Source organism: Eleutherodactylus coqui, chromosome 10 (genome assembly GCF_035609145.1).
Source record: "Eleutherodactylus coqui strain aEleCoq1 chromosome 10, aEleCoq1.hap1, whole genome shotgun sequence".
Lineage (NCBI taxonomy): Eukaryota > Metazoa > Chordata > Amphibia > Anura > Eleutherodactylidae > Eleutherodactylus > Eleutherodactylus coqui.
In genome coordinates this window covers 7,425,815-7,439,427 of record NC_089846.1, presented here as the reverse complement: position 1 = coordinate 7,439,427, position 13,613 = coordinate 7,425,815, and the positions used below count along the sequence as shown (strand labels likewise).

At 44.9% G+C, this 13,613-nt stretch overlaps 1 protein-coding gene across 2 annotated transcripts in view; it reads right to left on the bottom strand.

The window, feature by feature from the left end:
- ABCA2 (ATP binding cassette subfamily A member 2) overlaps window positions 1–13,613 on the bottom strand; it is a 93,092-nt gene that overhangs the window by 4,290 nt on the left and 75,189 nt on the right. For both annotated transcript variants that reach the window (XM_066580134.1, XM_066580135.1), the window contains exons 35-43: window positions 13,034–13,149; window positions 11,966–12,113; window positions 9,618–9,741; window positions 8,561–8,693; window positions 5,029–5,149; window positions 3,145–3,323; window positions 2,913–3,054; window positions 2,696–2,830; window positions 1,551–1,654 (exon numbers count right to left, since the gene is read on the bottom strand). In XM_066580134.1, coding sequence (XP_066436231.1) covers window positions 1,551–1,654; window positions 2,696–2,830; window positions 2,913–3,054; window positions 3,145–3,323; window positions 5,029–5,149; window positions 8,561–8,693; window positions 9,618–9,741; window positions 11,966–12,113; window positions 13,034–13,149 — 1,202 coding nt within the window. The remainder of the gene's footprint in view (window positions 1–1,550; window positions 1,655–2,695; window positions 2,831–2,912; window positions 3,055–3,144; window positions 3,324–5,028; window positions 5,150–8,560; window positions 8,694–9,617; window positions 9,742–11,965; window positions 12,114–13,033; window positions 13,150–13,613) is intronic.

Below are 13,613 nucleotides of genomic sequence, written 5' to 3'. Positions count from 1 at the left end.
TCACTACTGGAATGGGTGGTTTTTAAGAAGGGACGTACATACAACAACCGAGGCGTATCGGCGACGACTACCTTAAGCAAATCTGTGTCAAAATCCACATGTAACAAGGATTTCACCCCCGCATTTGAAGAAGTGAAATCTACACTGAAAATACTCCAGTATAAATTTGGGGTCAAAAACCGTTCCAGAATCCGAGCCGAGATCCGTGGATTATGTGAGGATTATGATGCGGATCCACACCGAAATCCACAGAGAGAAAGCTGCCAAATGTGAATGCAGCCTAAATGCCAAAACAATGCAAAACCATAAAAACATCCTCACATAGAAAAAGAAAGGGGGTCACTGCTAGATATGTGAGAACAGAGTAAGATGCGCCAAATGTAATGAGAGGCACAAAATTGGCAAGCTCCGTGCAAAAAGCAGAAAAGTCACAGATTTTTGCACAAGTGGGACTTCCAGAATTTTGGTGTAAACGTGTTTGTAAATTTTCCCCAAGGTGAATTGAGAACAACATACTTCTTAAGAAAATCTGCCGGTAACAAGTGGATCTTGGTGCAGATTTTGACACGGCCTGCAAACGTTCATTTGAAGAGGTGAAATCTACAGTGACAATCCACATATCACAGCAGACCTTGGTGTGGATTTGGATTAAATTCTGCACCAAGATCCATGTGGTTCACATGGGCTTTAACTGTCAGATCTACATGAGATTCTGCCAAAGTGGATCTGATTATTTAACCTGCGGCAGACCTCCGAGGCCGATGTGGTTCACACACACTGATTTAGCGGCTGTCAATAAGGGATATCCATGTGTGGAAACGATCACTCAGCACCGTCAAAAGGCAACATCTGCATACGAAATTCTGCTGTGGAAAAATCATGTTTCCACATCAGAAGTGACGTTGCTTCTTGATGCAGAAACGCTCGTTTCTGTCAGAAGTCCGCATACAGATTTTGTCCATTGACAGGGCATCAGTGTGCGAATCTGGGCCAAGAACCGCAGCAGAATGACGCCTTTTTTAAAGGCGGAAGTTGCTGCGGAAAATCCTCCCTGTGAACAAATCCTGAAGGTGGTTTCAGATGAGGCAGAGAATTCCACCAGACATCTACACCCAAATCTGTATGACTGACAAGCAAAATCTATGCAAACCTGCCTCAGAATCCATATGTAAGACATGCAGATCTTGTGGTGGATTTTGCAGCGGTGGATGCCTCCACCTTGTGTGAGAAGGATTTTGAGGGAGATTTGAAACAGATACACACCAAAATTCATAGCGAAAAATCCAATATGTGAGACTGTAGTGTAAAAAGGCAAAATAACACCCTAGAAAACAACAAGACAAACTCTTATCACCCGGGGGCGACATGTGGAAGAGCGCCACCTCTCCGGCCCTGGAGGGATCGTCTTCCTGCAGACGCCATCACATTTTCTATTTTAACGTTTTGTAAAAGCCCAATAAATGTCGTGGGGCGGTGCCCCAGAGCCGGGGGATGTTCTGGCTGCTAGTGGTAATATTGGGCACCCCTATATAACATGACGCCCTCTGTACCTGTGTGACGTCAGCACCAGGGAGCGCCCCGTTTTTATGATATCCAGGATTAGGTTCCAAAGGAAACGCCGAGCTTTGGGGTCCATTCCTGTTGTGGGTTCATCCTAGAAAACACAAATCGGACATCCTGACTTTGGCGCGCTCACACGGGCGGATGCAGTTTCGTTCCGTGAGATAAGCAGTATTTTCGCGGACCGGAACAGCTGCTATTTACTGAGCATTTGGTTCTTGCTGCATTTTTTTGCGGGTGTGAGGACTGCTTTTATCACACACACAAAGATCTAATCCATGAAGGACCGACGGGTTCCTCCTCCTGCTCGGGCTCCTCCTGCTTTGAATGAAGAGCTCTTATTCACAGGGTTTTTACAAACAATTGTTTTTTTTGTCTTTTTAAATCAGAATTCATGAAGTAGCCCTGAGGGTAAGCTTCAGAGCGTTGGGGGCATCAGGAGACGGTATGGAGTCATGAGCATCAGAAGCCATACGTCGCCTACTGGAACTATATATATGTTCGGCCCCCATCTACTCAGCAGACTGTTTAATCTACCAAGATTTACACAGACTCCAATTTCCACCTCTCATTTATATAGGCAAATGGACAATACAATTGTGAACTAGGTTTATGTGTTCTTTACTGACCATTGTGAACCATCTATACGCAATGTGTGATGTGGCTTGTTGGCCGGTTCACAGACTACCAATCACGTATTGCACGACCCCACATACCTGATATTAGTGGGAGATGCAAGATCCCTTTTTACCTTAATCCCACCTTTATACAATTATCTTCTATATCACTATTAGTATCATGTAGTTACTGACGCATTTTACCTGACATCTTTATAAAGCTCAGTAGTCGTCTGGGAAGGGGGGGGGACATGACAATAGTTTTTAAGTACGTGTTGCTATATATTCAGGTGTTTAATGAAGTTCGTTATACCGCAGTAATTCTCCTTTGTCTACATTGATTTGGAGGTTTTTATATACACACTTTCTACTCTTTATCATCTACTGTCCATACTACAAGTGTATAAAATGCGTGCGTAATACGGATGGCAGATACGCCACGTGAGTTATCCCGTTTGGTCATAACCCAGCGCTACAGTCACACAACGATCTATAGTGCTTTATACACCATCACTCACCAGGAAGATGAAGGAGGGGTAGCCGATTAGAGCGATCGCCGTGGACAGCTTCCTCTTGTTGCCGCCGCTATATGTCCCGGCTGGTTTGTCCGCATATTGAGTTAGTTCCAGTTTCTCCAGTGCCCATTTTACCACCTGGCATGGAAGAACAACATGTTTTATGGAGGTGCCAAGTGTTTGTCCTGATCAGTGTACAGATGTGTAGGATGTAACTCACCCTCTCCTCATCTTTCCATGGGATCCCCCTGAGACGGGTGTAGAGCTCTAGGTGTTCCTGGGCTGTCAGTTCATCAAACAATGCATCGAACTGTGGACAGTACCCAATGCTCTGCTGGACCTGAAGAAGCTCCTTCAAAACGCTGCCATGCAAGGAGGAGAATGCACCATTGTGGTTTAGAGCACTGGTAATGATCATATAGTGACTGCAGCGATAATGGCCATCTGCGTACCTGTGACCGTTGATGAAAGCTTCTCCACCTGTGGTGCTCTCATCCCCGGTGAGCATCTTGAAGGTGGTGGTCTTCCCAGCTCCATTTACTCCAAGAAGTCCAAAACATTCACCAGGCTGGACGCCAACACAGAGACGGTCGACTGCTAGAATACGCCCCATCTTACGGGATTTATACACCTGGAGTAGAAATTATTTGTTATAGTGGAGTCTGGAAACAAACAGACACAGAAATCCTAAAAATCTGTGTCGGCATATCCTGCCAAGTAAGTGTTTTTCTTATTTGAGGCACGGAGTGTATCGAGTATATGTACACCCTGCTCAGTACTGTACCCGGTATCGCAGGATTGAACATTTCCTAACAGTACATTGTGTTCTAAGAATGAATTACGGTTTTTCAGCTGCTTTGCTTTATTTATCTTGTACTAATCTTGGTTTACCCCAGGTTTTATACTCCAATCACATCCAGAGCTGCATTCAGAATCTTACTGGTTTACCGTCAACTCTCGACAGCCTCACAACACATTGGCAGACGGCTTTTTACACAGGCTGATTATTGGGCATGAACGTTCAATGGCTCGAAAATACGCCGTCTGAATGTGATGCTGATCAAGCAAATGTTCATTTGTTGGGTGATCAGATTTGGTATGTGGCACAAGAAAAGTCATCACTGTCAGTAGCAAAACTCCGCGTGTAAATGGGATGTGCTGCTGACAATTATGAAACTTTATGGGGATGAATGATCATATGAACAATCGTTCATCCCTTAACCCCTTTACTGGCACACCCGGAAAATCTCCGGGGCTTGCTGCACTGACCATGCAGTTAAACCCCAGAAGATTTCCGTGGAAAGCTCTAGTGCTGAAATGCTGGCCAGGACACACAGTTATTGTACCACTGTACACGTTTGCCACTTCGAATTACCTCAGGAAAATCTCCGGGGCTTGCTGCGCTGACGTGGTAATAATAAACCTACCACTGAAGGGGTTAAGAGTCTGAATCAGCCCATGTAAGGCCTGGTAGACGAGCGCCGATCTAGCTGATCAGCACTACTCATTGCCAGTAGATCTAATGTCAAAGAACCCTAAAAGGTCCTTGTAGAATGGTTGAATTCTCAGGCCGATCTAACAAGTGACCGAATGATCACTAGTACGATTGTACGATATGCTGGCTGTACATCTCCCTATTCACATGGCAAGACGTACCAGCAGTCAGCGAGCATTGTAACGTTTGATGAAACTGACCGATCAGCTGGCAGATCGCGGTCGCTTGTTCACTGGCTGATCATTGGTCCTTTTACATGGTCTGATAGTCATTCAGAAGAATGTTCATGTCGGATGTAATCAGGCCGTGTGAAAGGACCTTTAGACTATTCTGTTTTACTCAGGTCTTAAGTAAAGAGCGCCCCAATTTATTTTAACAAAACTGGCGTATCTTTAGTAAGTCTGTGTGCCATAATGTGAAGTACACGCCAGCTACTGTATGACCTTGTGCAAATTCCACTAAAATTTGCGCCAGTTCCTGGCATAAATTACAGTAAATCTTATGGGCCATGTTGCTAAGTATTGCTCACCTTTAGAAAAGTAACAAGCAGGACGCAAAAAGGTCAAAAAGTTGCAAATTTTTGCACAAGTCCTACTTATGCAAAAGTGTGTGACTTTTTACCACCAGAGTTGTTGCGCAAATTGTTGAATATATCCCCCCATTGCACCCCCTGCTGGTCACATAGCATATTCTCATGCACAGTGGGCAATGGAATATACACTAGAGGCAGATGGCGGAATAATAAGGATGCTGATGGATGGACTTTTGAAGGCAGCTTTGGATGTGACTGGAGTATGACGCATCACCATACAGGGCATTATACAGGGTGCATATAGGTTACCTTAGTCATGTTCTCTATCTTTAACATGTCATTATCCGCTCCTCCACGTAAAACTCTGTGCCGCTCATTTGCCACGTCTATATCATCGTCCTCGATGGGTTTACTAGAAATGGGGAGACGCCTGCGAGGAAAAATAGGACATTTAATAGGACATAATGATCTTCCCTGTCTGACTGCAATGCTAAGGATCAATTGAGTCCACCCTGACAGTTGCATCGTTAGTACCGCTGTATAGGGGTTCTGTATGGTATGAGGCATCACACACGATTGCTACAGAGCAGATAGGATGGACTCAGATGCCGCTTATCTCCATCTGATTGCATTACCCGAGCAGTGAGGCCCATAGACTCTCGCTGTATGTTAGCAGGGCTCAGATGTATCCAGTGATATACATGGCACTACAGACACACCATGAGGATTCTGTCGCAGCATTATGCAGTTTTCAGGGTAAGTTCAGACAAACAAGTTATGTGAATTGATGTGGTTTTGGGCCAGTCAGGGGATCTGACGCTGTGCTGAAACGCCGATACAGATGATGACAGTTCTATGTAGATTAGCTGAGGCAGGCTTGTGGTCAAGCCATGGAGATGACCTTCATACTGCACCATCGTCATGAACGCTTGCAGTGGCGAGACTCTAGAGCGAAGTGAATGATAATGATGACCGCTGAGTGAGGATCTGGAGGCGACATGGCATTCATGCTGATCCTTCCAACACCTTGGAGCTCCACACAGCTCGTCACTGTGGAGTCCGGGTTTACAGTGCCATCAGCAGCAACAGACAATCACCTTTTTATAAATGGAGGAGGGAATTGAGGGGAGACTGATCACATGTGCAGGTGACTCAGAGCTAGGAGGATTAGCTAACACTAGGGAAGAGAGAGGGAGGATTCAAAAAGATCTAGAAAGCTTGCACAGTGGGCAGCGACTAACAGAATGGTATTTAAGAAGGAGAAATGCAAAGTCCTACATCTGGGCAAGAAAAATGAAAAAAGCACATACAGAATGGGAGAAATTGGGCTAAGCAGCAGCACATGTAAAAAAGACTTAGTATACTAATAGGTCATAGACTGAACATGAGTCAACAATGTGATGCAGCAGCCAAAAAGGCAAACACAATTCTGGGATGTATTAAGAGAAGCATAGAGTCTAGATCATGTGAGGTCATTATCCCTCTCTACTCTTCCTTAGTCAGACCTCATCTGGAATACTGGGTCCAGTTCTTGGCACCACAATTTAAAAAAGACATTGACAAACTGGAGCAAGTTCAGAGAAGAGTTACCAGGATGGTGAGCGGTCTGCAAATCATGTCCTATGAGGAACGGTTAAAGGATCTGGGAATGTTTAGCTTGCAGAAGAGAAGGCTGAGAGGAGCCTTAACAGCGGTCCACAAATATCTGAAGGGCTGTCACAGTGCAGAGGGATCAGCCCTATTCACACAAGGAAAGACTAGAAGCAATTGGATGAAACTGAAAGGGAGGAGACAGATTAGATATTAGACAGTGAGGGAGATCAATGAGTGGAACAGGTTGCCACGGGAGGTGGGGAGTTCTCTTTCAATGGAAGTGTTCAAACAAAGGCTGGACAGACATCTGTCTGGGATGATTTAGTGATCCTGCACTGAGCGGGAGGGGGGGGGGGGGGTCAGACCTGATGACCCTGTAGGTCCCTTCCAACTCTACCACTTTGACCTCTAGAACACATCAAGGGCATACATAGTGATGGCACATAGCTTCAGGGTGTACCCAGTGCCATTTTTCAATGGGATAGGATGTCAAGGTAATAATAATCTTTATTTATATAGTGCCAACATATTCCGCAGCGCTTACAAGGAAAACAAACAAAACCCCGGTTCCATGTAGAGACAGTAGGGGTGCGGGGCTCCAAAGAGCTTACATACTACAGATAATGACGGATACAGAAGGTAAAGGGGCTGGAGATGTGCACTGTATGGCGAGGTGGAGAGTGAGGGATGCTATACACAGAGACAATAGTCAAGCCATATAGTGCCTGAATCGGTGTGACTGCAGAGGGTGGCTGATGCCAGCTAGCAGGAAATACAGTCAGTCGGACAGGGATCATGTTATAAAGGGGGTACAGAGGGGTTTGGTTTAGGGGATATGAAAAGCCTCCCTGAAGAGGTGCGTTTTTAGAGCACACCTGAAATTTTGTGTGTTGGGGATTGCCCAGATAGTTTGGGGTAGCGCGTTCTAGAGGCCTGGTGCTGCTCTGGAGAAGTCTTGGGAGGCGGGAATGAGAGGTGATTCCTTATAGAGGAGAGGAAACAAGGAGGATCCACGGTGCGCTGAATAAGACTATATCTACAGCAAAGGAGTAGTAGAAAGGTTATCTTTATTGGCAACGAGTTTTGGCATAGGATTAATGGCTTCATCTGGCTACAGCAATGTCAAACATCTACAAAACTGATATGGATTCAAAATAGTGTGGGGATCGGGGTGGTGTGACCTCACAAGTCATTCTGAAGCTTTGTCCAATCCTTTTATTAACTTCTATATGGATTTTAGATTGATCTTAATTAATTTATGACTATTCTCTTTTAATGGTTTATTAATTGATCGTAACTGTTCATTTATAATTAATCTAATTATTTTATTTGTATTATTTATTTGGCTGATTGACTGCCTTATCACCGATCAATTCTTGCCACATATGGATATATTCTTGTGCTATTGATCCGTCTATTATTATTATATACTACTGTTCTGCCAGTAGAGGGCGTGACTCGCAGCATCACACACTCTTACAATTGATTGTTTCACTATCTCCTCCCCGATCACTTCATTTATAAACTAGTGGGCGGGACTTGTGAGGTCATATGTTCCTTGTGGTTTGTTTTTTGATCAATATACTAGATTGCGGTCAGACGAGGGCATTAACCCTACGCAAAATGCATTGTCCAATAAAAATATCCTTTCTTCTACCCCTTTGTCGTGGATGTCGTCTCTCAGCGCGCCGCAGGGCCTCCTTGTTTCCCCTCCTCTACATTGTCCTCGGGGATCGCAGCATCGCACCGACAGAGGTGGCAGCTGCTGATAGGCTTATTGTACCGCCTGCACAACATCATCAGGTGAGTCTCGTCTTCCTTGTCACCTTTCTGCTAAGAGGCTCTCTACCCACTGGAGGCGCTCATCCTCCTTCGAGGTGACTCCATGGCCAGCAGGATCCTCAGATCTCTCTCCAGTCAAGAGTCTGTGGGATTGGATCTGGAGTGATCGCTCTCCGCAGCTTCATAATGAAGTAGACTGCGGTAAATACCACATGGCCAACAGCACCAGGACAGTATCCCAGCACTCGCTGAATCCATTACTGTACAGCCCAGCATGGTGGTCCCACTACTTCCTGCTCATCCTGGTGATCGCGCTGCAGGAGACGTGGAATTATTGGACAATTACGTTCTGAACAATCCATTTTAATTTCAGTGTTGAGTTTCGCCTCATGTTGAGCCCTTCTTCAGGGTGCAGCATCTTAGTGAGGCGATGTCTGACAGTACCGGTGACAGGCGGGATACTCACTGTGGTTTACGGAAGAAGTTATACTGGCACATAATCGTGATGAAGAAGCCCACAAAACCTTCTATGGTCATTGCCACGAGGCCGCGGGTGACGATATCCCACTCAAATGGAGACTTCATCTTATCAAACTGACCTGCGGTGGGAGAAGACAAGATGACGTCCACAATTCCTGCAGTTCTGTCTATTCCTACAGCTCATCTACATATTTGCAGATACCTCGCTCTCCTTATTTATGCTTATACCTTTTGCTCCAGTCACATTCAAAGCTGCATTTACAATTTTGCTGCCTTCCTGTTTCTCTCTCAGGCCACGAAGCCTCATCTCACGAGTGTTCAGATTGCGGCCTGATTACGCCTGATTTCATGCTCTAAAGGAGCTTCTACACGGGACAATCTGTTGGGCAATAGATGCCCAATAATCGCTGAGACCTATGATCGTTCCTGTGCTGGATCGCGGGTATTCGGACGATAATCGTTCCCTGTAAAGGCAGCTTAAAGCCGCCCCCACACAGACGTGGTCTTACAGCGTTTAGCGGTGCCTTCCAGCGCAGCACTAAACGCTGTACAAGGCTCCCATTCATTTCAGTGGGGCTGCTCACACAAGCGTCTTCAACGCTGCGCTTTGACAGCGATGCATGTTCTATCTTCGGCTGTTTTCAGCCCTGCGACGCCCATTGAAATGAATGGAAGCTGCAGGAGCCATCCATACGGGAGACCCGTAGTGAAATGGAGCATGCTGCGATTTCTTCCCATGCGTACGACTCGCACACCGGGAAGAAATCCCATCCGCATGCGTTTAGATGCCTTACGGATGCTAATGCATCTCTAAGGGCAGCAAGACGCCCGGACATTGGGCCTAAATCCCCCTTAATAAGAAGACAAGCGACCATGTTCCTTGCAGGCAGTATATCAGCAGAAGGTGCATTGGAGTTGTGAGGCTATGCAGGTAGCAGGAAACAAGTGGGATTCTGAATGCAGCTCTGGAAGTGACTGGAGCAGAGGTTCTCTGGACTTCATATCTATGTACTGCGTTAGTTTTGGGCGGCGCATCTTCTTACCTATCTTTGCGTAGTACTCGTTAATATATTCATTGTAGGCCATTTCCATCAGCCCATGTCCGAGGTTGTAGTTGGGGAAGATGAGGAAGCAGCTCTTGAGATAACTGTTCACCAACTTCAAGTCCTGAAAGGAAAAGGCAAGAAAACTTTAGATGCCATGTTAACCGTTTAATGACCAGGCTCGTTTGGGCCTCATTGCCGCAGTCTATTCTCTTTGGTTTTTGTCTCTCAGGACTCCAGCAGCCGGGACGGTTTTATGTCATTTTTTTCATTTATAAAAGGACAAATTGTATTTTTTCCCGCTGTTTGGGGTACATAAAGATTACCACGCATTTGGTTTTCAGTGAAACAGGGTTTATTCAAGTTTCTCAGTAAACGGCCTTAACAACCGTTCCCAGTTTGGTCTTTTGAATTCTACCCCATGTGTGGAGATGGTAGAGCCACCGTGACAAGTGAACTACTCTACCCCCGCTGTCTTCTAGGCGGTGGCCCGCTCCTCGGACGCTGCACCAGCATCCTTTTCCTTCTGGACTGCTGCCACCTCCTCCCACAAACACGCTTCTCTGACCGCTCCACCCCACCAAAACAGGAGCGAGCTTGGCGCGTGTCTACATTTAGAGTGGAGGGGATGGCAGTGGTAAGTCACAAGGGGCTGGCACTTGTATCTCCTCTTACAGGCAGTCCCTTGTCTGGAGACGGTCCTCAGTTACAGTTGGCTCGTCATTGAACACTTGGCATCAAGGGGCGGCCAGTGCGTCGTTTTGTCACCGCACAGAAAGAAATGACCAAAGGCCAGCGTCACGTGACGGGGCGGGGGGAGCGCAGCAGCGCTGCAAAAGGGGAATTGGGCTCATGGAAATAGATTAGTAACTAGTATTATAAGACTGATTGATAAGACCGCTTTCACACAGCTGAGTAAACCCCGCACGAATATGGACCCTATTCTTTTGCAAAAGGGTGATACACATGGGCAATTTTTCCCCACGTCACGGTGCGCGAAAAAACTGTGGCACGTCCTATATAAATAACAATTATTGTTATTTGTATGGCGCCAACTTATTCCGCAGCGCTGAACGTTCCCTCATAACGCCTCGCCCATCGTTTTCAATGGCGCCAGAAACCACATTGAACAGCATGCTAGTGCAGTGGGAGGTTGCCTATTGCAAACAATGGGAAAAACTTGCCGACTTGGAGTCCCGCAACTTCCCAAAAGCAATGGTAGGCATTTTTTGACACAAACGCGTAGCATCGGTGGGGACATGCACAATATCGGGCTGGATATCACAGAACAATATAGCATTTGCCCATGTAAAATTAGCCTTAAGGTGTCCCACGATGACCCCTATAATTTTGGGGGTTGTTCTGGTCTTGTGGATGACTGCTACATTTGCTTTTTGCAGTCACCTTCAAATAGGTGGCCCTGCGGAGTTAGTTTTCCATCCTCTATTAGCATATCTGTTTCCCAGGGAGCACTGCTGCATGGCATATATAAAACTCCTTTTACCAACTTTGTGCTCTCCTCGATGTGACCCGATGGAAGTCAATGCAGACTGTTTTTTAAATACATTTTTATTACATTCTTTCACTCAATTAGGTTTACTTTATGCTTAACATATAATTCTGGTACTCCCGTACACCAATCCATTAAGATCTGTCGTTAGGACATGGGCTGACATTATTAAGACAGTCCTTTCTTCCGCCCATTAAAAAAAATGCCAGAGTGAATTGTGCTAAGCGGATTAGATTTCGCATGAGTCTCAAAAATAATTCAATGCCTACTGTGAGCAAATTATTTGAGCCAAATTTGCACAATTTCTTGGCTTTAGTATTAATAAATCTGTGTAAAACATTTGTGTAAAAAGACGTGCGCCATTATTAGTGACTCTGTGTCTACAATTAGGTCAGTGGAAAACCTATTGACCTAATCAAAGATGGGAGTTTTCCCCTTGTTCATGTCGCGGTCACTCTTGATCAAAGGGTTGGCTGCACAGACATCTGTCTGGGATGATTTAGTGATCCTGCACTGAGCAGGGGGTCGGTCCCGATGACCCCGGAGGACCCGATGACCCCGGAGGTCCCTTCCAACTCTACCATTCTATGAGTCTATGGTAAAAGAGACAAAATTGGAAATTCTTCTGATCTTGACCATTAGAGCAGGAGCTCGGCTGCCATTAGACGATGAAGCACCCATTCTAAGGCAGAACTGGACTCCTGAGCAGCACCTAATCTACAGCTTGTGATGCAGAATAATGACTGCCATAGAAAAAGTCACATGAAGGGGTTAAAAGAGCGAATAACTTACATTATTTCCCCAAATCTACCAATTTTGCCAGAAAGGTGCCAACTACCTTATCATGTTCAAACAGCTGCAGCAAGAAAGTGGCCACTGTGGCTGTAATCCCGATGAACAGATTGATAACGATGAGGAAGACGTAGGCCGTGCTGGGCACCTCAAACCAGAAGGAGGCCGGGTACATGATGGGGGTGATCGACCAGCTGAAAAGGAACATGACCCTGGTCAGAGAAAACCAGTAACGGCAGAAATATAAGAAGTCATTGTTCCCAGCAAGAGAAACCACGTAATCTTGTAGATATGATAGCTTTTAATGGCTAACAAAAATACATGATGTTACAGCGAGCTTGTGAGCCTCTCGGGCTTTTCGTCAGGCTGAAATGGAATAGATCTGAAGAGGCATGCATATTTATACACACTTATAACACACATAGTTATAACAAGGCACAGACATGGATGGGATTGGTTTGCACTTAAAAGGAATGCTGCAACAGAAAAAAACTTTGTGGACTAGGCACTGATAAGGGAGTGAAAGTTTTATGGTCCCTGAATTACTGCTGGGAAGACGGGGAGGATTTGGGAATATAAAATTATAACAACTTTTGACACGTTCAATGGAGGATTGAATTATTGCCGAGGTTCTATGGGTGAATGGCAGGTATGAGACATCTATAGCACAGATAACACTTCTGGCCTGGTGACCCCCTAACACTAATTCAGGGACCATAAACTTTCACTCTGTGAATCAGTGTCTAGTCAAAAATGTTTATGTCTGTTGCAGTATTCCTTTTAGGTGCAAACCAATCCCATCCATATCTGTGCCTTGTCATAAGTATGTGTGTTATAAGTGTGTATAAATATTCATGCCTCTTCGGATCTATTCCATTTTGGCCTGATGAAGAGCCCGAGAGGTTCGCAAGCTCGCTGTAACATCATGTATTTTTCTCAGCCATTAAAAGGTCTCATATCTACAAGATCATTTGGTTTCTCTTGCTGGGAACAATCACATTTTGCTCTACTGGCGACACCGGACCAAAACTTTGTTTTCAAGAAGTCATTGTTTTACAGAGTTTCAGATATCTTTTAACCCATAAATGTCCACATATCAGATGGAAGAGCTCACCCATAAAGTAAGAAGAGGGACAGGACTGCTGGGAAGTTGGTAGGAGACGTGTACGCAGGAAGGTCAAATACAAACAAGATGATGATGCAGCAAGTAGCCGGAACCAGATAATTCAGCTGAAAAAACATCAAGAAAAAAAATTAAAAAAACGGCAGCTCTATAGTCAAAGGTACATAGGAGGCAGTATTACAGTAGTTATATTCTTGTACATAGGGGGCAGTATTATAGTAGTTATATTCTTGTACATAGGGGGCAGTATTATAGTAGTTATATTCTTGTACATAGGGGGCAGTATTATAGTAGTTATATTCTTGTACATAGGGGGCAGTATTATAGTTGCTATATTCTTGTACATAGGGGGCAGTATTATAGTAGTTATATTCTTGTACATAGGGGGCAGTATTATAGTAGTTATATTCTTGTACATAGCAGGCAGTATTATAGTAGTTATATTCTTGTACATAGAGGGCAGTATTATAGTAGTTATATTCTTGTACATAGGGACAGTATTATAGTAGTTATATTCTTGTACATAGGAGCAGTATTATAGTAGTTATATTCTTGTACATAGGAGGCAGTA